This window comes from Mustela nivalis, assembly GCF_964662115.1.
Source record: "Mustela nivalis genome assembly, chromosome: 9".
Classification (NCBI taxonomy): domain Eukaryota; kingdom Metazoa; phylum Chordata; class Mammalia; order Carnivora; family Mustelidae; genus Mustela; species Mustela nivalis.
Window position 1 is genome coordinate 60726523 of NC_139028.1, and position 26250 is coordinate 60752772.

At 54.0% G+C, this 26250-nt stretch overlaps 1 protein-coding gene across 3 annotated transcripts; it reads right to left on the reverse strand.

The window, feature by feature from the left end:
- Positions 1-9695: 9695 nt before the first annotated feature.
- TSKU (tsukushi, small leucine rich proteoglycan) lies at positions 9696-23277 on the reverse strand. 3 transcript variants are annotated; one of them, XM_082749584.1, is made up of 2 exons: positions 23146-23277; positions 9696-12215 (listed from the first exon to the last, which is right to left on the reverse strand). In XM_082749584.1, the coding sequence occupies exon 2, from the start codon at positions 12205-12207 to the stop codon at positions 11146-11148; it is 1062 nt and encodes a 353-aa protein (XP_082605710.1). In that variant the 5' UTR covers positions 12208-12215; positions 23146-23277; the 3' UTR covers positions 9696-11145. The 3 variants fall into 3 exon arrangements, with proteins under 3 accessions (XP_082605710.1, XP_082605712.1, XP_082605711.1); XM_082749586.1 differs by lacking the exon at positions 23146-23277 and adding an exon at positions 22959-23109; XM_082749585.1 differs by lacking the exon at positions 23146-23277 and adding an exon at positions 14151-14175.
- Between the last annotated feature and the right edge of the window lie 2973 nt (positions 23278-26250).

Genomic DNA, 26250 nt, shown 5'->3' on the forward strand with positions numbered 1-26250 from the left:
TCTTTGAAAGGGGAATAATCATCTCTGTCCTGTGGATTTTTCTAAGAACATGGTTATTAAAAAATACATGTAAGTTAGGGAATTCCATACAAATATTGAAGGCTAGCATTTAAAACCACTCTGTGCATGTTTTTTTTCAAAAGTGATACATCTTTATCATAGTGAATATGGAAAATACAGAGCCAAGAAGTGAGTTTAGATGAAGCACCATTCCACCAGACAGAGGCAGCCTTGTTAGCAACCTGGTGTATCTTCTTAGGCATTTCTCAACATATATATACATTTTTATGGTTTTATCTATCTATCTATCTATCTATCTATCTATTATCTATCTATCTCTTTATGTAGGCTCCATGTCCAACATGGGACTTGAACTCATGACCTTGAGATCAAGAGTCACATGTTCCACGACCTGAGCCCATCAGGTGCCCTTAATTTTTATGATTTTATTTTTTTTTAAATTTTATGTATTTACTAAAGAGAGACAGAGTAAGCAGAAGGGAGAGGGAGAGAAAATCTGAAGCAGACTCGCATTGAGCACAGAGCCCCACGTGGGGCTCAATCCCACAACCAAGAGATCATGACAAGGGTTAATCAATTGAGCCACCTAGGAGCCCCTGGATTTATATAATTTTAAACTAAATATTGTGTCAAATAATATATACTATTTTGTGCCCTACTTTTTTTCTACTTAAGATATATATATAGAGAGAGAGAGACAGAGAGAGAGAGAGAGACATTTCCTCCCATCTTTAAATGTTCTTCTGTAGGTTTAGTCTTAAAGAACCCCTATTACTGAAGTTTAATAAAGAGAAAGAGAAGCATACGTATCAAAGGGCACAGCTCATTGGATGTCACAACTCTGCTGTGTACTCAGCACCTTGATCAATAGGATAGGGTATTACTGTCTGTCCACACCCAGAGGGTGCCCTCAGGCTCCCCTCCCTGCCAGTACCCACCTCCTGGCTGGGGTTGTAGCTCCATTCAAAGTTTTTATTTTGAAATCATTATAGGACATTGGGTACATATTGCCAAACTGCTCTTCAGCAAAGTTGTGCCAAAGTTCTGTCTCTTGTGCCAGGTGTGAGACAGTCTGTTCCCACCCTGTCCTCCAAGGAGACACTACCTCCTAGAAAGGAGACAATAACAGTGCAAATGGTTTCTCACAGTGTCGTTTGATTTTTTTTTTTTTTTTTTTTTTTTTTTTACTACTAAGGGCAATTTTGCGGGGGCAGACAGGAGGATTCTGGGTTCCCATGCCCTTCCCTCCTTCCCTTTCTGGGGAAGGGGCCCAGACCCAGAGTTTACCCTCCTCTCTGCCACCGCATGTATGACCCTGGATAAACCACAAAACTCCTCTTTGACCCTCAGTTTTCTCTTCTGTAAAAGGAGCTAACAGTGCCTTCCTAGCTCCTCACAAGGCTTTTGTTAAGATGAAAACTGCACGGACATGCAATTGCTCTGAAAACTTACACGCCGTTCAGGTGGTAGACAGGCATTACTGATTGCATTGTTTCTTTTGGTTCCTTTTTCTCCGTGATTTCTGGCTCCATGACACATTAATTTGTCTTATCAGCGCGCCCCTGGCTGGGTGTCAATGACATAATGACCCAAGCCTCCCTGGGGTCCCCATTATGCCTAATAGCACAGAGAGTCACAGGACTCACACACCAGCATGGCACCAGTACTGCCCAGTCAAACCCAACACAGGCCTGGTCCCGGGATGCACCCTGAATCTCAACCTCAGGAAGTGGAGGAAGTTGTCGGCCCCTTTTAGGAACCCCCAAAGTGTGCCAGGCCATGTGACGGGGGCTCTGAGGGTGGTGCGAATGGGCTGCAAACAGGGTTGGTATCCCCACTCTCTGGTGAGGGACCCAGAGCGCCAGCGTCTTGGCTGGGGTGATGTAGCTACAAAGCAGCAGGGACAGCTGGAGGGCAACATGCGCCCACTTCTCCTGCCACCCTGATTCCAGAGGCTAAATATTTTCCCTGCTGACCTGCCTTCGTGCCTGGTTATCCCCACATGGGGATAGACATTTTTAGTGAAATCCCTGAGGTCCTTGTTAAAGTGCCATGGGCCTGGGCATAGGATATGGGACTATGCCATAGCCTCATCCACAATAGCCATGACCCACGAGATGTCCTCGGTACATCTGACACTGAACAAGGCCCTGGGATGGGCAGAGAGGAGGCCTGGACAGGAAGGTCAGAGGACCTGGGTTCAAATCCAGGCCCACTCGACTGGTTGGCTTTGAGCAGATTACCCAAAAAGGGGAATAATGAAGACTTGGGCCCATAGGGCCCTTCTCTGAGGGGCTTCCCAACCCCAGAGCAACTGCCCTTGGCCAGTAGAACAATCAAGCAGAGGTGACTAGAAGTTGCTCCCTACTGGCCCCACTCACAGGTCGGTGGATTGGGCTGGAGCCCAGATCAGAGCACTTGGATCACCAGCTGCAGGACCTCAAATTCCTTCCAAGGTCCCTGCCAAACGCCAGTCTCAGGTGCGGTGAGCAAGAACCGAGGAGACTAACACTCTAGGAGTCTCTGTTTCTCATTCTGGGTGGTTAGGATGTGTTTTCTATACACCTAGTTTATTTATGGGCTCCAGAGTCAGACAGACTTGATTTTAAAATTTGAAATCTGGGGGCAACTGGCTGGCTCAGTTGGTGGAGCATGCCACTCTTGATCTCAGGGTCATGAGTTCAGGCCCCACATCAGGCACAGAGTTTCCTTAAAAAAAAAAAAGAGAGAGAGAGAGAGAGAGAGAGAGAGATCTGTCACTTACCTGCTGTGTGACGTAGGCAAATCAGGTAACCTCTCTGAGCCTCAGATTTCTCATCTGTCAAACATCTTTCTGCACAGGAGAATGAAGTAAGTCAATATATAAGCAGTGACTACTGGGGAAATTTTTTAAAAATCACCTGAATAAAGGTTATTTTTAAAGATTGGAAGTTGTTTTTCCAGAGGGGAAGATGTGAAGGCAATCCAGTCCTTGGGTACTGCCGACAGCCACTACTCACTCAGACTTCTACTTCTCCAAGGTTCCCCTCTGTTCTCTCCTCGAGGGGCTGCCTCACCCTCTGTGCCCCAAGCCTGGGACTAGAGCATTAGCTCCAGGAACAGGGGTGTAAGCAAAGGGGCCAGTGGGTGGGGAAAGGCAAGAGGCATGCGTTGGCCCAGTCCTCTCATGGGGACGACACTGACAGGTCAGAGACTGGCCTCTGCTCCTGGTTCCGCCAGCACCTCAGTGCTTGCAAGGATCCCTGGAGTCCCTCCTGTCAGATGGGAGTGCAAGCTCCCTGCTTAGGTAGCCATTTGCCACTTCCTACTGCAGTCCATGGGAACTGCCATGACAGGGCTGGGGTCAGAACACCTCTGGGTGCGCTGCGGCCAGGACCGTGGTGTTTTTGACAATCTCAGGGTTTCCAAGTGTGTGGGGGTGGATCCTGAGCACAGAGGCCTGCAGGCTCACACCCTGGGCTGCCCTAATCCTTTGAGTCACTTTTTCAGCATCCTGTTGCCTTTGTCCCAGGGTTTTATTATTCTTTTCCTCTCTCACCCCCATTTCCTAGAAAATGGGCTTCCCACCAGCTGATTAAGCTCCCTACCAGGACTAAGCAAGCTCTTTGGGCAGATCTCTCTGTGCAGTAATTACCTTGGGCCTTTTTTCTTTTCCTTTTGTGTTTGAAATGGAATCACTCTGAATAGGGCTTCTGAGTACAAGCCCCAGGTTCTGCCACCTACGCTCAGGGCTTCACTCTCCCCATCTGTGAATCGGGTTGGTGATAAGCCCTGCCCTCCTTTCCCCACAAGAAGGTTGTGAAGAGCAAAGGAGGTATGGGTGTGGAAGGTGAGCTCTGTGTAAACTCTGAACCTGATTCTGCGGGAGAATCATCTGGATTTGTTTGGTTTTAAAACCTGAAAGCCAGGAACTCCTGGGTGGCTCAGATGATTAAGCGTCTGCCTTTGGCTCCAGTCAAGATCTCCAGGTCGTGGGATCCAGACCCGTATCAGGCTCCCAGCTCAGCAGGGAGTCTGCTTCTCCCTCTCTCCTACTTGTGCTCTGTCTCTCTCTCTCTCTCTCTCTCTCAAATAAATGAAAATAAGATCTTACAAAAAAAAAAACAAAACAAAACCTGAAAGCTACCACAACCACCATTCATGTGCACATGTGCACGCACACACAAAAGTTAGAAACTTACGTAACATTGAGGTGAAATTTAGGTACATTTGGAAAAAATGAGATTTCTGGGCATTTCTGGTGAGTGTTTGTGCTGTGTGCCATGGTGCGAGCATGAGGGGGCTGGGGCTTCAGTCTTTCTCATAGGGGTTCCCAGACCTTCTTTTCAGAAGGAGCCCTTGATAATGGAAGCTGACTATGCTACAGCTGGGGAAGCAGGCCGGGGCGGTGGAGGGGGGAACTCACCCTTCCATTGCCAGTAGGGCTGCTGTAGGGATGGGTGAAGCGGGGCACAGACTTCGTCACCTGGGGGAGAGTCAGAGCAGAGGTGGTTCCCTGTCAAGAAGCTGGAAAGGAGGAGGAGGAGCCTCACAGGGGACTCCTTCCCCATCCCAGCTCAGACAGATGAAGGACACAGCTGCTGCCTGAGGGAGAGAGGAGAGGAAAGGGAAGGGAGATTCCTACTGCAGAGGAACTGGAAATCTCAAGAGCAGGTTTCTGCCATGAGCTTGCTGTGCAGCCTTGGGAAAGTCACTTAGCCTCGCTGGGCCTTCATTTCACTGTCAGTAAAATAGATGAAACAAACACATTTATTTATTTTCAGGAATGTATTGACAAGCAACTACGTGCCAGGGTACCAGCCTGGGTGCCAGCGGCATTTTGAGAGACAAGGTAGATGCCGTTCTTGCCCTCAGTGTAAAGTGTAAGCTGGAGAAATAAAGGTGATCAGTGTCTCTCCAGAGGGCCGGCGAGGTACTGGGTTAGACCTGTGGGGAAACAGGAAGTTCTGTGTCGCCACTCCCTAGAGGTCTGCTCGGACCTGAGAGAACTACTCCCCACAGGCCCCCATCTTGGTTCCTACCCACTTCTCACGGGTCCGCACAGGACATTGGATTTAACGGGTGGGTGGGGGCTGTCAAGGGAATTACAGTGTTGAGGTCTGCCTGTGGGGAGAGTATTTTTAAAGCTTGTGCTAAGTATGACTTTGCCCACAGTCTGCAGGAAGGAACAAAAAGCTCCGCCTTTCTCAGGGCCCGCTCAGGGAGGGGGTGGCTGCTGCATTCCAGACCTGCATCCCTCTCTTGGCCCCGGTGTCTCCCGTGCCGCTGGTGACTGGCCTCACCCCAGCCCCAGGGCCCTCATAAAAGTCCTGCCGGCCTCCTGGAGGAAAGCTGCTGGGGGACTGAGAAGCCCTATTAGCTGGACAGGGCAGGGACAGGGGATATTGGGGGTCTTTATTCTTCCAGGTCTGAGCTAGGTCTTGAGGTGAGACAAGGGGAGGGCCCTGCTTGAGACATGTGTCTGTCTGGGGACCTGCACGTCCTCGGTCTGGGCTGGGGTAGGGGGCTGGGAAGAGAGCGTGAGGCTGAGGGGAGCCTGGCCAGGGCCAGAGATGAGCTCACCTGCAGGGCGGCATCTCAAAAACTCAAGAACGCTTTGTAGGTGCGTTTCCTCTCAACAGTGCTTCTCTGCCTGGTCTCCACTCCCCAACCCACCCCCACTCCAAACTAACCATCCTGGAGCCTAGACTTGATTGTTTTGGTTATTTATTGCCCCATGGAAGAGCACTGTGAAAGAATCCACTCTGAAGAATAATGGCTTAGCACAACAATCATTCTATTTGCTCGGGATTCTACAGTCAGGGCTGAGATTGCCTGGCCAGTTCTCCTGCTGGTTTGCTTGGGGTCACTCCCTTGTTCAGCTGTAGTCTGAGATTTCCTGGGCTACAGGATGATTGAGATTTTCTCTCTCCATATGGCCTTATGGCTTCTCTACATTATCTCACCAGACTCCATATGGGGTAGCTCTAGGCTCCCAAAGTTGCAAAAAAGTGAAACTTACCAGGCCTTCTTAAAATGTAGGTCTGGAAATGACCCTGAGCCACTTCTATTGTCTCCTGTTGATTAAAGCAAATCTGGCTCCAATCCAGATTTGAAAAGAAGGGTGGTAATACTAGGAGGTGGGTCATGGGGGTCATCAATAGGACAGGATATCACAATGGTTGGTGGAGAAGGTTACATGAGCAAGAGACCTTCTTCTTCAACTACCTTCTTTCTGGATCTCATGATCTGACCTCTAGCACCGTTGTCTCAGCAACCATTATAACGTAGGCCTTAAAGTCATTTTTAGGGCACATCACATTTGGAGACAGTGGTTAGGTACCCCTTGCTCCCCAGTAGTTAGCAAATGTCTCCATCCCACATAGACATTTGTTCATGTCCATAGCATAAAGCAGTTATCATCGCAATTAGCTCCCCGCAAACAGTGGCTGTCGGTATTTGTTGAGCAATAGCGGACATTACTGCCACTGGACATTTTCCCTTTGTAGCTATCAGCCGTTGGCAGGAACTGTGATTGATGGACATTAGGTATTAGTAAATATTAGGTATTGATGAACATTTGCTCCCACCTGAGCATTAGCCAACACAGAACACTGAGCATTAATGTGCAAGAGCCTATTAGCCTATGATGACTTCTACCATCTTAGTGTACTTGAGGTAGGAGCAGAGGGTAGGCCTCTGTCCCAGGCATGCTTGCGTCTTGTGCATAGAAACATCCTGCGAGCTGGTCTGGATGCAGCTGGTGGGCGCTAGTATCTATGTCTTTCTCTGCCCTCTCTGAAAGCCCTTTGGCCATGACAATTTGGGGACATCAGGGGGTGGTATGATAACACCCATGGAGGGAAATTTCCAGATTTGAAAGAATAATTGGCTTCCAGAGGGATGACTCTTTGCCATCCTGACCAACACAGGCTGTTTGTTCCTTCCTTCTCTGTAAAATAGTATGAGTAAAGCACAGCGGGCCTGGCTTCATGGGCAGTGTGACCTTAGAAGGGCCTTGGACTTGATTTCATGCTCTATTCTTGCCATCTTGCCATTCTCAATAATTTTGAATGAGTTTCCGTATTGCTATTTTACACTGGGTCCCACAAATTATGTCACCAGTTCTGAAGCCCAGAATCCTGGTCCCCTGCCGTGTGACCTTGGGCTGCTCTTCTCTGGGCCTTAGTCTCTGCATTTGTGAAACAGGATCATGGGTGGGGAGAGGAGGGAGGACTTTGACTTTGATCTTTGCTTTTTCATGCTCTATGATGTAGAACCAACAGTCTGATTGGAGGTCTTTAGAATTGCATAACTTCCCTGATTTCTTTTCAACAGAAAAATAGATGGAATCCCAGTGTTTTTTCAGTTTCTCAGAGCACCCCTGCCCTCTCTGATGTATGGGATCTGCACAGCTGTCCAGCCACTGAAATAGGACACACAAGAATGACTCACCATTGGTCAGCTGAAGCCAGGTCTCATCTGTATGGTGACAATATTACCTGGGGCTGTGTGGTGAGGAGGAAAATGGTATTTGCCTACCAAGTCCAAGGAACCTGTGTCCAGTAAGGGGCAGCTGTATTGTTAGCAGAATGCAAGGAGATGCGTGGGAGCCTGCCTGTGCCATGGTGACAAACTGTGCCTCAGCTGTCTGCCTGTCCCCGAAACTCAGCTGACGTGTGCTGAAGGCCTATTCTATGTTCGGTACCCAGAGCGAAGATCTTTTGTGTTAGAGTATTGTCCTGCAACTCTACGGTCCAAAACCTTTGGATTGTTCTTCAGTCCTGAGTCATTTTTCAAAATAGGAGTCAAAGACTACCTGCTTCTGTGGTCTATTTCCTAGTTCTGTTTTCAGTGAAGCCGGGAACAAGCATTTACTTGTGCCGGGCACTGTGCTTCTTTACAGACGTTGCTTCATTTACTCATACAATCCTGTGGAGGGAGATATTTCCATCCCCCTTCTCCAGGTTCAGAGAGGTCAAGTGATGTGGCCAAAGTCTCACAGCCGGTTCTTTATGGACCCAAGATTTTAATGAATTCTTTCCTGTGAACTCTAAAACGCGATCTTTGCACTCATCTCTATAATTCTGTAAGGTTTTAATGTCCTCATTCTCGGCCCCAGGACCCCAGAAGGGCAGCCTGTAACAGCACGAAGGCAGCGTGCCTAGTGGGATGAGCTGCTGGCCCTGCGAACTGCGCAGGTCTGCCTTGGCCTCCGGGTGCGGCCCCCGGAACCCGGAACTTCGGACAGGGTGTGTCTAGCCATATGCGGCCACATGGTGGCGCTGCGGGCTGGGAGCCTCTGGAGGGGCGCGTGGATGCTGGGTTCGGTAAGGGCAGCTGACCAGGGAGGCTTCTCCTCTCCCCAGGGTTTGCAGGAGACCAGCGCCGTGGAATGTGAGGGGTAATGCCCCACAGGAGGCACAGTATGACGGTCCCACCCTCACTCGTGGAGCTTCAGTCCCCCCGCTTTTGCAGATGCGACGCTGCAGCCCAGGGCAGAGGTGACCTGCCCCAGAACTCAGGTATCTTCTGCAGGAGGCCTGGCCTCCCCACAGTGCCTTCAGCACCGCTTTGCACCCTTTTTATTTTTGTAATTTAGTACTTTTTGTCCCCATTTGAAAGATACCTACATTCCATGTGCCCCCTCCCCCCACCCTTCAAGGACTTAGGGAGGGCCAAGCCTCACTGGGTTAAAGTCCCTAGGATCCCTCCCCCTGCCCCTGCATTTGAAGGCTCTCTTGTCCCAGGGGATGAGGGAGGGATAGAGAACCAATCTGAGGACCATGAGTGTTGAGGTCTCACACAGATACCTACTCCCATATTGACTGATGGGTGCTAGCCTCCCACCTGGGGGGGGGGGGAGGGGTTAAGTGACATGATGGGCAAGCATCCCAGCCATACTTGTAGCCTGAATATTCTGGGTCCTGTGCCATTGTTCACCCATGACCCCCTCCTTGTGTCATCCCCCTCAGTCCAGGCTCACTTGTCCTCAGCTCTGTGGACCTGCCTCCTCCAGAAAGACTTCCTAGCCCTACCACAGGGCTCTTACAGCTACCTGTGCAGCTCTTATGGTCAGGTATCTTTTGTGTGTCCTTCCCACTCACACCCGAAGAACATGAGTCCCCGGGCACAGAGTAGGTAGCAGAAAAAAGCTTGTCATTGTCATTGATGATGGTGATGGATGTTCCCGCAGACCTTGGCCAGTTAGAAGGAACAACTTAGAGACAGCAGAGGCATTCCAATAAGCTGGAAGCAAGCTCTGGGGACTGGAAGTAGGCAAACGGGAGTCAGGGTCCTGCAGCAGTCAAAATGCCAAGCAGAAACCAAGTACTGCTGGAGCTCAGGAGGGGGGAAGGGGGACCACAGGGAAAGCTGAGGAGGTGAGGGCGGAACCAAGTTTATTAGAGTGGGAAGGAGTTGAGCGGCGGGGATGACAGAAGGACAAGGCCCCAGAGGAACAGCCTGAGCAAAGGCAAGAGGCGTGCCAGGGCCTGACACATCACGGAGCTGGGGCAGTGGGGAGAGGGGAGATGGCTAGACAGGGTAGCAGCCACAGTGAAAGGAACAGCCCATTCCTGACTGGCTCCCTCATGTCAGCTCACTGTCCCAATCCTGCGAAGCTCCTGGGCTTTTCTGGGAGAACAGGCTGCCCAAGACCTGGCCGTGGATGCAGGGTGAAGGATGGAAAGAGGGACACTTTATAGTGTTTATTCAATCAAGGACCAGTTAGGTGCAGGGTGGGGCTGGTGGGGGAGGACAGAGTTCTCATTGTTCTGTGGGCATCTCTGTGGGACCAGCCCCCCGAGGCCCAATGGGCCACATACTCTTGGTTACCAACCAACACCTCCTCCCTCAAAGCATCCCCAGGACACAGTATTACAAAAGTGAATAAATGCAATGCTTTTCTTCTTTTTACAAATGACACATTTCCATCCCCTGCCGGCAGGGGTGGGGAGGTTGAGGGGTTGAAGTGACAGGCCATTAAAAAGACAACAACTTTTATAAAATAAAGACTAAGGACAGAGCCCAGGGCTAGGGAGCTCAGACACCACCTGGGGTGGACAGCATGAACTCTGATGGGGGTACCTGCCTCCTGATGGATGGGGGAAACAGGCCATGGGGCTCAGGGTCAGTGGGGGGCTGAATCCGGGAGGCTCCTGGGGGTTTCCGGGAATGCATGGACTCCTTGCCGAGTCCGTTAGAGGTGGTATGCGTCAGGGCTCAATGGATGAATTTCCAGTTGCTGCGGGACCCCATGCCAGAGTGGGACACTGGTAGGGTTGGGACTGGCATGTCTCATGTTTCCAGAGGCTCCACAGAGAGCTGACTGAACCTGTGCCGCATGGCTGGTTACAGGGCCCAGAGGCCCACTTCTGAGGCCCTTGCCTGTCCTGGGAATGACAGGGAAAGGGCACACATGGCTGGATGGGGGAGCCCAGGAAGGGGACAGAGGGCATGATTTAGAGAAGACAGAAAAGTGCAAAGGGCCTCGCTGGGAGGCAGGGCTCTGGGGCCAGCCAAGCCTCTGTCGCAGTACCTCTGATTAGCCATGTTCCTTCTCCAGACCTCATCTGTCACCTGAGGAGGTGCACTTGATTTTTTCTCTAGTCCCTTCCATGACTAAGGTTCTACCCAGGGTCCTAGAGGAAAAGAAAAGGATCAGATGGGCCTCATGTGCCCAGAGCAAAGAGGGGGGCTATCTCGTAAAAGCAGCCCATGCCCCTGAGTGACTGAACCGGGGGCCCCAGGGGATGCTCAGCCATGGGCCTGACCTCCACCCTGCAGAAGTAGCTCCCTTCCACCCTCCTCCTGTCACAGATCAGGTTGGCCCAGGCCTGAGGGAAGGCACTTTGGTGACAAGTGGGGAAGGACAGCAAGGGACAGCTGTCTGGTTTGGCATCGAAGACCTTCTAGTTATGGTTTGGAGGACAACATGGAAAGAGGGACCAGACTTTGCTTCTGGGTGCTGGGCCCAACTCCAAAGCCTCTCCCTCGGCCCACAGCTCTCTTCCGATGCTGCTGCCCCAGAGGCTGGCAGGGTCCCCCCACTCCCTGGCATTGGCACACAAAATTATAAGTTACCCAGGACCCTAGGGAGCCCAGAGCGGCAGTCTGTTATGTGTCCCCAGGCAACGCCATTTGTCACAAAGCATCGGGGCCCTTAGCAGCCGGTTCCTGGGTGTCTATGCAGTGCAGGGCCACCTTGGGGCTGGAGCCTGGCTGCCGGGGGTAGGCGCCCTCGCGCACCAGCCGCCGGCATCGCATGGCCTGGCCCACGCTGATGCTCTGCAGGGCAGGCAGGTGGAGTAGCAGCGGCTCCGGCAGAGGCACCAGGCCCGTGCCCGACAGGTCCAGCTCCTGCAGGGAGCCCAGGCCCGAGAAGACCTCAGCTCCCGCCCATGTGAGCTTCGGGTTGCCCGACAGGTCCAAGACCTGCAAACTCTGCAGCTCCTGGAAGCCATAGGGTGCCAGCTGCGGGAGACCCTGTAGGCTGCCCAGTGACAGGTGCGTCAGGCCTGCCAGCCCCCGGAAGGCGCCTGGGCCAACAACAGCCAGTGGGTTCCCATCCAGGCTCAGGTAGCGGAGGGGCAGGTCCCGGAGGTCTGGAACGGTGCGGAGCCGGTTCCAGGCCAGGTTCAGGCTCTGGATGGTGGGCGCGGGAGGGCCGGCCCCTGCAGAGTGGGGTGTCAGGCGGTGGAGGAGGTTGTGCGAGAGGTCCACATGCAGCGCCCGGCCCTGACTGTGGGTCGTGAAGGCGGACACTGAGACCTCCCGGAGCCGGTTGTGGCTGAGATTCACGTCGCTCAGGGGTGAGCTGGTGAAGCTCTCTGTCGGCAGGGCTGCCAAGCCATTGTGGCTGATGTCAAGCGATTCCAGGTAGCGAAGGCGGGAGAAGGCAGTGGGCGAGATGCTGGTGAGCAGGTTGTGGCTGAGGTCCAGACCTGCCAGAGTGGTGTAGCCTGGCCCGGCCAGCACCGACTCATTCACAGTTTCCAGTCGGTTGGAGGACAGGTCCAGGTGGGCTGTGTCCAGGGGTATGGGCACAGGCATGATGTGGGGGCCCAGGCCACTGCAATCCACGCGGGTCAGGCTGAAGCTGTCGAAGAGGCCAAAGGTCTCCACATCGCATTGGCATCCAGGGAAGCACGGCCGGGTTGTTTGGGCCCCGCTCACAGCTAGCAACAGCAGCAGGGGCCACGGCATGGTGGGGGCTGGAAAGAGAGCCACAGGTGAGGGATGGAGGCAGGCTTCCCATACCAGACGGTTCTCGCCCAACCATGGAAGCCATAAGCCAGTGTATCTAGGCATGGCTGACCACTGCCACCACCAGTTCTGTCCTCCCAGAATGCTTCCCCCGAACGCTCTTCCTCATACAGTTCCTGGTCCCCACTCCTCTTTGGCCTTGGTCTCTCCATCTGTACAGAGAAGGGGTTAGGCCTGCTTACCACCCTGCTGGAAACCTCCTGAACTGGATGGGTCTTTGGCTGGCCTCTCCAGCTCTGATGGGCTAGGGTGCTCCATCCACCTCTGCTGAGCCAGTGCTGGGGGCCATGCTATCTGCTCCCCTGACATGGTGTCACTGTGAGGGTTAAGGGGGACCGTGTCAGGCCAAGGAGGGGACTCGGGACTAGGAACTCGGCTATTGTACCCACAAAAGGGGTAGGGTGGGGATGGATATTGCAGGTTCCCTTGCAGGGAAAGACTCCATCCAGGTAGGGTGGGGCCTTGGAACCTTCCAGGCCCTTGCCCTATCCCTCCCCACATCTAATACAGCTTGCCCTTTCTTTAACCCAGGGAGGGCAGCTGGGCTGGTTCCTTAATTATCCAGATGAAGAACTAGAGGCTCAGAGAGGACCCGGGTTTTTTCCCAAACTAGTGAAAGCAGGGCAAGATTAGAACCCAGGCCTTCCCAGTTCTAGTTCCCTCTTTTCATCTGCTTCCCCCAGCAGGGCTGGTGAGGTGGCCAGCAGAGACATGCCCAAGAGGGGTTTTTTTCCCCTGACACATGCCGTGCCTCAGTTTCCCTCCCTGTACAATCATAACAAGTAGCTGTCAGCTATGCCAGGCACTCCACGTAGGCTGTCACACTCATTCCTCACACCCACACACACCTGTGTGACCCGAGTCTGAGTTCACACCTACTGCAGCTCTGTGGACAGAGGTGCCAAGGGAGGGGCTTGCAGGGGGCTGAGAGAGGGTTGAGTAGGGAAGGCCTCTCACTGCCCAGTCTGGTGTTACCCCCTCTTGCCACATAGCGGCCACTCTGCCTGGGGGGACAGAAGGCACCCAGGGTCACCCCAGCAGGTCTCTTCTCCTGGGGTGGCCCTGCCCTGCCCCACTGCCCAGTCTCCCCCACAAACCCTCCTACTGGCCCTCAAGGTGGGGTGGGTGGGGAGGAGCTGCGGGATAGCATTACCAGCCACACATGAAACCGAAGGGGGCAGCCATCCGATCCGCACTCTGGCTCGGGCAGAGACGGTGAGAAGTGGGGCTCTTCTGTCTCCCCCTATGTGGGCCTCCTCTCTCCCCACCCCTTTCTTTTGTAGAGTCCAATTTGAGGATTAAACCCGGCCCAGGTGCATCCTGGGCTTGGTCCCAACTGAGGCGGGACAGAGTGTTCCAATGTCTGGGACCAAAAGGAAAATATTGAGTTGCTCTAGGCCCCCTTTGTTCTGCTGGGTTAGCTTCTCACCCCAGGGGTTCATTACCACTCAGAGCCCCACCTTCCCTGCCAAGCTGATCTGCCCATACGCACCCTTCCTGGGGTTTAAACAACCCCCCCCACCCCCCACCACAGGCCCCTGCGGTTACCCTCTGGTTCCCAAAGGTGATTATACAATGTGCCTATTAAATGCCAGATGGCCCCTCATGAGCTCCTGCTTATGTAACCCGCAGCCTGAACACAGCCCAAACCCTCTCCCCAGAGCAGGGGCCTCTCACGGCGCTCCCCAGGCCTCCGCCTCTCCTCCTCACCGCAAAGCGGTCATCCCTATCCTGCCCTCTTCACACGAGGTGATTCAACTCAACTCCCACCGAAGTGCAATGCAAACTGGGAAGGGCTGGGCACAAAGGCAAGGTGGTCATTACCAGCCGCTGGAGGCAGGACAGCTGACGTAAGGGGAGCAAGAGCACAGACCAAGACCTACCTGTGTAACTGCATTTGTGGGTGCTCCCTCAGCACCCCAGACAAGGTCCTCCCCAGCCCTGCGCAGCGGCTGCCTCTGCCGGGGGCCCAGTTCTGTGCTAGGCCTGGACATTCCCAGTGGCAAGTGCTGACGGGGGCAGTCTGAGCCGGTCCCCAAGACGGGCCAGTGCTGGACTGGCATTTGCTCCCACATCTGCGGTCACAACAGAAGGTCAGCCATCTTGGATCCATTTTAGAGGACATGGAGGATGAGAACTGAACTCTGGCCTTGGTAATCTCCAAACTGGTTCGGTTTAAGTGGAACACGCACTTCTGTACTTCGCTGGGAAAGGAGGAGGGCAGCGGCCAGAGTGCTCAGGCCAGGCTCCACGGTCTTTAATACTCAGTGGCCCTAGGCTTTCATGAGCTCACAGCAGAGTCCAGAGGCCTCTCTGGGGTGTCCCAGGCAGTGGAGAGAAAGGAGAAGCCCCCGAGATGCCTTTGCCTTAAGACTTTGGAGGTGTGGGCTGGTGTCTAAGAGTCCATGACCCTGTCCTGCCCAGAGGAGATCCCCTCTGGGGTAACATAAGGAGGGGTGACTTTGCACACAAGTGTCTCAGAGATGCTAGGGCCCGGCACCGTGGCTCCAAGCCCTTAGCAAAAGCCTCAGGAGCCAAGGGGAAGGCAGAACTTTCTCAGAGGGGAGACTGAGGGAAAATAAGGAATATTCTGGCCAGGGGCGTGGGCTGTTTATAGTTTACAAAAGGCCTTTTTGCTCTTTAGATGCTGCGAGGGCCGCAGAATGGGGTGTGCCACCCTACCCTGGAGTGATAAGGAGCCTGTGACCCATCGTGCAGTGACTTGTCCACAGCACCCCCGTGAGGTGATGGTGGCCCATATTCAGCCTCCTGTCTTCTGATTCCAGGCTAGGGCTTCCCAGCCCACTAGGATGGCTGGTGAAGTCTCCTAGGGATCTTACAGAGGCCACAGAAATCATGCTCAAAAAAGTCTGTGGCTTCACAGAGGGGGCCGATGCCATAATGCTAGGTATCATAAGGATAGACTGCATGTCTAGGAAAATCTTAACTATGCACTAAAAACAAAAACAAAAACAAACACAACCAACCCAAATCCTAATTTTGGAAGTCCAGAAGAAAATATATCCATGCCACAGTAGTTTTTCATTAGGTGGTAGAACTTTAAGCAATTTCAATACGTTTTAGTCTCCTTTCCCCCCCCCTATTTCCTCTCTTACAGGAGAAATATACATGAAACACACTGAAAAACACACTAACAGAGCCTCCTAAAAGACCATGGCCACCTCTGCATTCTCTGATCTTGGCTAGCCACAATCTCTGAGCCTTACTCTCCCCATCTGTAAAATGGACATGTGAATAGCCAGCTCACAGGACTGTGGAAGACATGAACTAGAATGGTGGCAGTGAGGCCCCTGGCAGGCTTCCTAGCACATTGGAAGACTGCAGTGTGGGCTACCCTGTCTTTCCCCACAAGACAGGGAGCAGGTGGGTGGGGGCCAGCAGGCAGGCCTGACCCATCTCTCTTCCTCCTTCCTTCAGCACACGCATGAAACATGTCCAAGCTCTTATCAGCACCCCCTGGAAGAGCAGTTCTTTTCTGGGAGGCATGCTGTTTCTCCACAGGGCTGCTGGATGGAAGAAGGGATGAATAATGTTGAGTTCATTGAGTTTCCTTGACAGAAACCACCAGCCTCCACTTTGTGGAGAGGAAAGGCCTTCACAGAGAGCCAGAAACCTTGGACACTGACTTGCAGTGTGAACCGGGCAAGTCACTTTACCTCTTCAGACTGGTTCCTTAGACTATGAATTTGGGATGGTAATGATGGTCCCATGGACCTCAGAGGGGACAGGTGTTAAGATGAGACTGGGAAGCAGAATATTCCCATAGAGAAATGAGGGCCCAGGGGTGGAGGCCACGTGATGGAAAGATGGTACCTTTCCAGCCGACCTACAGCCATATCCACTATGGAGGTCACCGCTCAATCCTAGCACTGCAGCCTGGGGGTACCTGCACAGGGCCCCAGAGCTTTTCCTGACATGGTGCTCTGGGAGGCCTCTACCTACTGGTGAGCATTGGCCCTCCAGATGAGAACTGTCATTCTGGGATCCATTCCTGGCTCTGAAGGAGCTACAAGTCTGGGAGCTGTTGATGTGCTAACCTGGGCGACCTGTGGAAGTGACTTCCACTCTCAGCCCATCTTCTCACTAAAATGGAGACAACAACCCCTCCCTCAAGGGGTCACTGTAACTACCAGAGACCACAGTGCCAGGACATGACTGATGGGCAGATGATGAGTGCTTGTGCTTCCTCCCTCCGAGGGCCCTCCCCCATCCTCTTCACCTCTCTTTGGGGGCTGAAGGGGAGGCAACAGGATGACCGTGCATGGTGACAATACAGACCCTGGAGGACAGCCAGGAGCCCCGGCCTGGTCTGCTCACTCTTGTGGAGGAGTCCCCTCTCCTCCTTGAGCCTCAGTTCCTGTGGCTTCACAGTGAGAGGTACAGCCCAGCAGCCCCAGCATCTCGGGAGGTCATCATGTACCAGAGGCATTTACTAAATCTCTACGAAGTGCAGGACACTGAGCAAGACCATGAGAGGTGCATGCTGGGTGGAAGTGGGGGGAACCAGGTCCTTGTCCTCACAAGGCTTACAGACCAGCAGCGGAGACAGGAGAACAAGTCGGAACAAGATCGCTACCATCTGTCCTGCACCCAGGAAAACAGGATTCTCGTGCCCAGTGTGCTGCTAGCTGTGTGACCTTCATGGTTTTTTCTTTCTTTCTTTGAGCCTCAGTTTTCCCATCTGTGTAAAACAGTACAGACTCTGCCTCCCTCTGGGACCTGTGACCGACCCTGGGAAGAAAGGGAAAGGCAGACAGGTGGACCCCATTGAAAGCAATGGAGGGAAAGGATCTTTGGCCCAAGATGCATCACTTCTTTTCCAAACCCTGACCTGCAGATAAGACACTGGTCAGCCAGCCTACAGAACACAAGGGCTTAGAAACTACCCACCTTGGGCTGGGGGTACACAGCATAATGTCCTCTGGGCAAGGCCACTGTGCCTCTAAGGAAAGTTGGCCCATGGCCCTGTGAGGTCAGACGACAAAGCCGTGTGACTATTTACTAACAGACTCCAGGCAGCTCTCCCTACTGTGACAGCGAGGGCCTGCTCAGACAGCCCCCAGGACAGGTGTGGCCACATCACTCCCCTTCCCCAAACCCTCCCACCTCTCCTTTTGCCTACAGATATCAAGTTCACCCTGGCACGGAGGCACGCTGTCCCCACAGTCTCCCCTCCCCCAGCTGAGTCCCCATCTTGATCTGAACCTACAGTGAGGAGCTCTGAACCACTCTTGGCCCTTGCACAGCTCTTCCTCAAACTTGGATACTTCAGGGTGGGAAAGTGGAAAGTCTCCCAGAGATCCTGGGTAACTGGTAATGATGACAAGGAAATGGCAAAGCAGGGCCCAGGACCCGGTGCCTGACTGCGGCCAGCGGCCCCCGCATCCACCTGGCCTGTTGTGGCCCTGCCTGCGGAACAAAGCCTGTTCTGTCCACTCGGGCCCCAGAGTCGCATCCCCCAGCCGGGGCCTCTCCCGCCATCCGTGTGCCTCCCTAGGGTGCACACTACATTCTCTCCTGTGATTACCTGCCTGGCTCCTGACTTCAAGCATGGGTGCCTTGGGGCAGCAACTCGCCTTCTTCACCTGTTCGTCCCTTCCCCCTCCTGGGGTCGGAGCCAGCCTGGAGGCCACGGCAGACACTGTCGGGGGGAGGAACAGGCCAGCAATTCAGGCTCAACGGCTGGAGTCAGACCCAGGTATAAGGCCAGCCCCGTGCCTGTGTGCCTTGGGCAAGTATCAACCTTGTTGGGTCTCAGTGTCTTCAATAGGAATGAAGACAGTTAGTCAAAGCATTATGGGAGAGTGTGGGAAACACTCAGTTCCACATCTGTCACATCCTAAGAGCTCCATGCTTGGTAGTCGATGATGGCGATAATTTATGAAGCTTCCAAAAGGCAATGACCATGTTACTCCATCCAAGGACCCAGTGCAGCGCCAGGCACCCAGCAGGTCTGTGACTGCTTGTACTAACATTCTCTGGACAGTGTGCTGGCCCCGGCTGGCCAGGCTCCAAACTCCTTCCTCCTTCTCTGAAACTGATCCAGAGCTTAGGGTTCCAGCTTAGGCCTTCCTGGCTCCAGGTGCCTGCCTCTGGAGCCACACTGCAGCATCTCCGGGCCAAAGATTTGCCAGCTCCTCACTACAACTCCAAGAGGGAGCCCCTGGCACAGGAATGGGGTGGGCGGAAGGCTAGCCTTGGCCTGGACAAGGGTCCCAGCACCCACCTGAGACAGGCTGCTCTCTGCCAGGAGCTCACTTGAGCTAATGTCAGTGAAATCCCCAGGTGGAAATTCCATGAACATCCTGTCCCCCTACCCCCACTTAGTCAGCTCTGGAAACGCAAGGCAGAAAGAATTTTAGGTCCTTGAGGGCTGACTCTCCCAACAGAATCGCTAATGCCACACATCTGTACAAACACATCAGTTTACTCTGCACCTTCTACGTCACTGTCTTGACCATGGACCAAGGACCACAGTCCTTGACCATGAAGGTCACTGTCCCTATTTTGCAGACGAGGCTCTCCTGCTTCAGCTGGGTAGTAGAGGAACCAGGTCTCTCACCCAGATGTCTGAGCTTGAAATCCCTCCTTATGCCGCTGAGACTCAACTTACAAAAGGGCCCGTGAAGGCAATGGCTAGAGCTGGTCATGCTGGACTGTAATTACATTTATCTGTCTGTCCTGTGAGCAGGGATGGAGTCAGATGGATTTTTATGTCCTGGCAGAGCACTGGGGCTGGCACAGAGCACTGGACACTGTACTAGGCATTCAGAATACTACCACTGCATGAGAGGACACCTCTCGACCTTTCGGATTTCTCAGCTATGATCCGTTTGGTCACCTTGCAAGCTCGGCAAGTTAGATGGCACGTGTCTCTCTTACAGTCACGTGAAGAGACCCAGAGAGGTTCAGTGATCTGTCTGGAGTCACACAGCCAGTGAGGATAAGGGCTGGACTCAGGATCCAAATACTCTGTGCCCAGGCTCCTCTATGACATTATCCCTGGTACAGCTGGGCCCAGCAACCTTGCTGGAGGAGGATGATCTACAGGAGAATGGGCAAGGCTCCCAAGACTTTTTTCTGTCCAGCGTGTCTTCTTTCTGAAGCTTGCCAAGTCCCCTTTGGTGAGAGGCAGCACGTGTAGACTCACAGGGAGGCAGTATGGGGCAGAGGAATGGGTTTTCCAGCCTGGCAGACTGTGCTCCAACCCCACAGTGCATCTCCTGCGAGGGGGCTCACATGTGCCCTCACCCCTGAGTCAGAGGCTTCCTCTGTAACAAAACATGGTGAGAATTCTCATATTGCTCCCAGCAGGTCACTGGGAGGATTACACAAAGTAAAATGAAGAAGACTCAGTCCCAGGCCAGGCACGCACTGGTGCTCACAGCAGGTGGGTTTTTGCCCCCTAATGTTCCTGCTTTCAGGGGCCAGGAAAGAAAAAGGAGCTGCGACACCAGCAGATCTGAAGGTGAAGCAGGGGCAGAGTTTAAAGAATCCCATCCAGGGCCCAGCCTGGACTACAAATGCTGACCAGACCTGTCAGGGACTTGGGAAGTGGGTTTGGAAAGGTTGCAGAAGCCGAAGCAGGCTGAAACAGGTGCGTCACCTGTGACAGAATGAGAATTGGCGGCTATCCCTGGGTAGGTAGGTCCCCATCTTCCCCTCTCTCACCCCCAAGCCAGGCAGAGAGCTTGCCCTGCCCAGGTTCAGCTCAGGAGGCCTCCTGGCCTGGACTGCTACAATGGCCTTGTTCCTGGCCTCCTGCCTCCAATTGTCAGCCTTACTGGTCACCGGAGTACAATCCCAACAGAAGACTAGGACCTCACCATTGCTCCCACTTTGTGTGGCAACACACAAAGATGGCTTGCCAGACCAGAAGCCTATTTTGCCTCTAGGGCCCCACACCTTTGCACAGGTTGTTTCCTCTGATGAAGATGATGAGATGACAGAGATGCCCTCCTTTTCTTTGTCTACCATGCACTGTATGATGCACTTATAGCAAAGTATGATACACTTTGTGGTCTTGACTGTCTTCGGATCTGTGTCCTGCCCATCTCCTAGGTGGGCCCCGGCCACGTGAAAGGGGATAAACCAGATGAATGAAATGTCCTGGACGAAAAGCTTCCCGCTGCTAGTGAGGACAAATCTGGCCCACGCTTGCAGGAAACATCAGGCTTTGCCAGGTGGTGAAATCAGGTTTAGGACCACAGCTGAAGCTGTCTCTGCCTTCCGTTGTCAGTGCAATGCCCCAGGGGAAGGCATACCACAAACCTCTTCTCATTTTGTTAGCACATGTCATTCCTCATCCTATCTGGCATTCACAACAGATCAGTTAGACAGGAATTACTACTACTCACATCTTAAGGATGAGGAGACTGAGAATCAGAGGTAAAGTTACTTGCCCAAGGTCACAGAGCCAGGAAGAAACAAAGTGAGAGTAAAATCTAAGTTCTTGACTCTAACTCTGCCTGCAGACTGGCCTGCCAGTCTCCAGCATTGCCCTCGAGCCAGAGGAATTTTTCTTGGAATTACCAAGCCCATCCTATTATGCCTGCTTAAACCCTCCAGCAGCTCTCCACCACCTGCAGGTACAAATCCCAGCTCCTAGGCCCAGCATTCAAGGCCCTCATATGGGGTCCCTCCCTTCCCTCCCAGCAGAATTCTGGTCCCCAGCCCACACCAACACATACCTCCAATCTGATAGTCTGCAATGCTGACCACCTCTTTGCTGTTTTCAGAATACACAGCCACAAAGTGCTGTTCCCTCAGTGGAAGACACTTCCTGCCCCTGGCCTCCCTCCGCTGCTGCATCCCAGCCTTCCCTTTCTCAGGCTGCAGGGGCTCCAGGCCCACCTCACTTCATCCCTCTCTAACTTCAAAGCCACCTTCCCTTCCCCCCATTCAATACAGCAAATTACTGCCTGGAGACAGAATGGAGGTGTGCACCAAAAATCAAAGTGTTGGGGCCCCTGGGTGGCTCAGTGGGTTAAGCCTCTGCCTTCAGCTCAGATCATGATCTCAGGGTCCAGGGATCCAGCTGGACATCAGGCTCTCTGCTCAGCGGGGAGCCTGCGTCCTCTCTCTCTCTCTGCCTCTCTGCCTACTTGTGATCTGTCTGCCAAATAAATTAAAAAAAAAAATCTTAAAAAAAAAAAAAATCAAAGTGTTTCCAGTTTCTGGGGTCTCAACCAGTCAGCCACAACAGAAAGGGAGGGGAGTTGTCAACACCTTCCTTTCCAGAAGGGAAACTGAGACACGGAAAGGGGGAAAAAAGCGCCAGCAGTTGCCTCCTTCCTAGGTGAGTGGCTTGTGGCCCTCCTTCACATCTGCAGCATCCCCAAAACTCCGCGTTAAAGACGAGGGTAGGGGATGAGAGGACGGGGAGGGATAGTGTTAGAGCTATCTCTGAGACTCCACATCAAAGGCCCAGCAGGCTCCCACCGCTGAGGACTCCCTCTTGGTCAGACCTAGGCTCCACAAGTCTGGACTAATCTTAAGGGTAGAGCAGGCAGAAGGATCGGAGAAGTTCCTGAGTCACCTCCTCCTCCCGGCCAAGTGTGGGCGGCACGGCTCCGTCCGAATTCCGCAGCGCGGGTAATCCCGACTGCACGATCGGCGCCCAGAGGGGAGTTCTCTCGCACCCACCGACTGCAGGGTGACTGCGACCCCGAGAGTCTGAGCAACTCGCCCAGAGCCGTATTGTGGGCTCATAGCTGTCCCACTGGGAACCAGTAGGTGCCGGGATCCCAAAGGCCGTCGCCTCCTCACCTACCAGATCGGAGGGCTGGTCCCCCCACCCGGCGGGGGCGGGACGCTGACGGAGAGCCGATCTCAAAGCGGAGCCGGGGGCTGGGGCCGGCCTCTCGCCAAACAGACACGTCTCTCTCGGTCACATACACTCTCTCCGAGAAGAGCGGGGCTGGCAACACCGGCTGCCATCTCCTCTTCCGTTTCCAGCACGCGCACACACACACACACACACACACACACACACACACACACACCCGGCCGCCGCCGGCCGCCGGAGCCCAGGACTGACCGCTTACTTCTCTTCTCCCAGCTGGGTCGGCTGGGGTGTCCAGCGCGCTCCGCCCAGCCCCGGCCAGGGCGAGTCCCCTAGCGCGGCTGACCCCCCGCCCCGGCTGACCCCCCGCCCCATCTTATCCCACCCCCTCGCGGCTCTAAGGACCCCAGGAGGAGAAAGAGGGGATGGCTGCAACCCCCCGGCCCCGGCTGCCGCGGGAGGAGGGCGGGGGCTGTTGCCGGAGGAACCAGTTGAAAAGTTTGAAGTCAAGTCGGGGGCCCGGGTGGACAGCAGGGGAGCAAGGAGTTGGGTGGTGTCTGGCTCTCAGCGCGCACACACTCCACGGACATCCAACCCAGACACGTCGACAGGCACAGACCACGTACGCGGACACACGACGATGAGCCCACCCACACCCACAACCAAACGCGGGCCCACAAAACGTGGACATAGGCACTAAACAGCCACACAAAGCCACGGACACACAAAGGCGCACGCAGATGCACATCCCCGGACCCAAATCTACAAAGACCCGCAAACGCGGGATGCACGTGTCCGCACAAAGACCCCAGAGGCGCCGGCCCCCGGCCCGCGCCCAGAGCCTTTGTCTCCTGGAAGCCCTCTCCCCTTGGTACGGGTTCCCTACCCCGGCCGAGCCCCGGGCGCCCCGCAGCCACTGCCGACGCCCTGGATCCAGGAAAAGTTGAGGGGCCCGGGGCCCGCCCCCAGAGTCCAGCGCCGCCTGCCCGCCGGATGGGGAGGCGAGGTTGGGGTCGGGGTTCCGGACCTTTGTCAGCAGCGCGCACTCCCGCTCCGCCGGGACCCACACCCACCTGGAAGCCTGCACCGCAGCCGCCTCGGCGCGCTCACCCAGGCGGCCCAGACGCGGGCCCTCCGGCCGGCGCTTTTCTCGGCTCAGCGCGGCCCGCCCCCCGGCCCCCGCCCGCCGAAGGGAGTCCCCCCACCCGCCCAGCGCCCAGTGGCGGCTCGGGCCCGCCGCCCGACGACCTAGGGAGTGTCGCCAAAGTGCCGGCTTTCCCGGCGCGCGCCCGCCCCGCCCCCCCGGCTGCCTGCGGAGCCCTAGCCGAGCCCGGGTTCCACCCTAGGGAGCGTCTCAAAAGTGCGCACGCAGCTCCCGCCCACTCCAGTCTGCCTGGCTCCCAGCTTCCTGCAAACGGGATCCCTGCCCCCTCCCCCGGAGCGCCTGAGCAACCTCAGCAGATGGCCGCACGGTCGGGAACATCTGGAGGTCGCAGGAGTGTGTGTGTGTATGTGTGTGTGTGTGCATGCGTCCTCGCGCGCGAGTGAAAGAGAGAGGGTGGGGGGACGTTGGTAAGAAAGAGATTGGGTGGGTGAGGGTTCCCTCTTCTCCAGCTCATACCCTCGTTTTCTTTAAATGAGTGAAAGAGGTCCAGAGACATTAGTGAGAAGTAGACAAGGAATCTGAAACCGAGAAAGACTGGCTGAAAGACGAACCCGCAGAGGGGAGAGAGAGAGAGAGACAGGCTTAGGCAGAAAAACTAGCAGGAGAGGAGAGGGAAAGCAGCAGACTTATTTTCTCACCGTGGACTTGTGGTTGGATTTCTAAGAAGGGAAACTGCTTGTGTGACTAGGCACCATTTATTCCTCCCTCTGCAGCTCATCCTTTCTTCACTTCTCTCTGTTTATAAGGTCAGGAAGACAGTCAATAAATAAATAAATAAATAAATAAATAAATAAATAAATAAATAAATTGAAACTTTTAAAAATGGGGATTGGGAGAGAAATTGCCTGGTGGATGCATTCCCAGTGTGGGGCTGGGGAGAGGGGTGAGTTTGGATTTTCCAGTCTACACACCTGGACAGGGGTTGGGGGCGGGGGGAGAGTTGTCAGGCACCCAGAGGTGGCCCAGGGGTGGAGGGAGGCTTTGGTCTTGAGCCCTGGACCTCCCAGGAACCCCCCTGCTGTGGAGAGGGCCCCTGGGGGCAGAGATTGGACAATGTTCCCCCTTCAGTGGCCCAGTCTTGCACTCCCAGTCTTTTTGCTTCTTACTTCAGTTTTACTTTTCTTCTTTTTTAATGACAAAAGTTGCTTGGGCTTGTAGTGTATGTGTCTGCCCCTCTGCCTGGGAAAGGGGAAAGAGATGGGGAGAACTAGTGGAGGCCACTACCTCAGGCTCAGGGGAGTAAAATTGGATCTGCTACAAGGAGCACAAGTGTTCTGGCAAATCCTCCCCTGGGCTCAGTAACTGTGTAGGTCCTGTGGATGGGGCTTACCTGAGCTGAGACCCCGAGACCCTGACGGTTAGGGAGGTGAGGGGAGAAGGCTAGAAGCCTAGTCTTATCAGTGTGGGAACCGGAAGAGCTCTCCTCTCTCCTCTGCCTCTGCCCATTGTTCTCCCCCAATTAGAAACCCAGCTGCCAGAACTGGGAGGCCAGAGGGCCAAGCAGCCAGACTTCTCATAAGTCTTTGAAAGAGTACCACAGACTTCTTGCATCCACTCACAGCCGAGTTCATAATAAATGAGCCGCTGAGTTTCAACTCTGCACCCCCTAAACATTCTCTGTGCAGCCTGGTGCCCTCAGGAGGAAGTCGGGCCCTTCCCAGGCCTTTCACCCTGCCTGGGGGAGGAGACCCCAAAAAAAGCATTTGGTGCGGGCCCTGAGCTTGGCCGGGGTTTGGGTTCCAGCCCTGCCACTTCCCAGCTTTGGGTAATCTTAGGCAAGTCACCTATCCTCTCTGAGGTTCTGCCACCTCCAAAGAGACTGTCATGAGAAGTAAACACAGTAACTTAGCAAAGAGATAAAACTTCTCACAAGAAGCGCCACCCTGCAGTGTTCATTGCCATTATTATCCTTAGATCTCTCCCAGAAAGGATGATGTAGAGGCTGGAAAGCCCAGCAGGCTTGGGAGGGGAGGGGACCACGGGGAAGGGGAATGGCCATCTGACTCTCTGGCCCACTTCCCTATGGGGGAGGAGGATTTCTTTCAGAGCAATCCCCCTGGGGCCTGGCCTGGAGACTTTCATCCTCCCCTCCCTTGATGTGGATGGAGTTGCAGAGTGAGGCTCCTGCTGGGCAGTGGAGAAATGGAAATAAATACTCAATCAACTCCCAGGGAACTCAGAGGGTGGGGGGAATGGGGGGTGCTAACTTCCACTGCCCTTTGTATGGGGGGGCAGTGTCTAGCCAGCTGGGCTGGAGGATCCAGGCTCCCCCAAAGGGCTTCTCAACTAACATAACACATATATAACATAAACATGAGGACCAGCCCTTCACACCCTGGTTGGGGGCTGCACACAATTTGCGGTTCCCGAGTCCTACTGCCTACATCATTTCTCTGATCTTCCCTAACTTGGGCTTTGGATAGCCCAGTGTCCTTCAGCCCTACTCACCTCCCTTGTCTGCTATCTACGCTACAGCAAGAATAACCTTCCTAAACTGCAAATCTGCAAAACTGATCATGACACATGTCTACTTAAAGCCTTTCAGAGGCAAAAGCCAAACTCCTTGGCTTGGCATTCAAGGCCCATGGATACGTACCCCCCCCCTTACCTCTACCTCTTGAGTCTCATTTCTGGCCACCCCCTCTTTACACATTCAAAGCTATAACCCTGTACTCACCTGGAACTGGGGAAGGGAGATGGGTGGGGAACATCTCTACATTCTTCAAGTCTCTGTCCAGATTCCCCTCTGGCAGGAAGCCGTCCGCCTGTCGAAGTTGGTCCTTCATTCTATTACGTTACCACTCTCTTTGTACATAGGCACTATGACTTTCCCATTCTCTTCACCCTCCTGTGGTCATCTTGACCATTATCACATGCCAGGGACTGTGCTGGATACTTCAAATGTCATTACATCATTGAATCCCTGATTGATAGTGGTGAGGCTCAGAGAAGGCAAGAGATCTGTCCAATGTCATACAACCTGTTTTCTGCAGAGCTAGAACAAGAGTTAGGG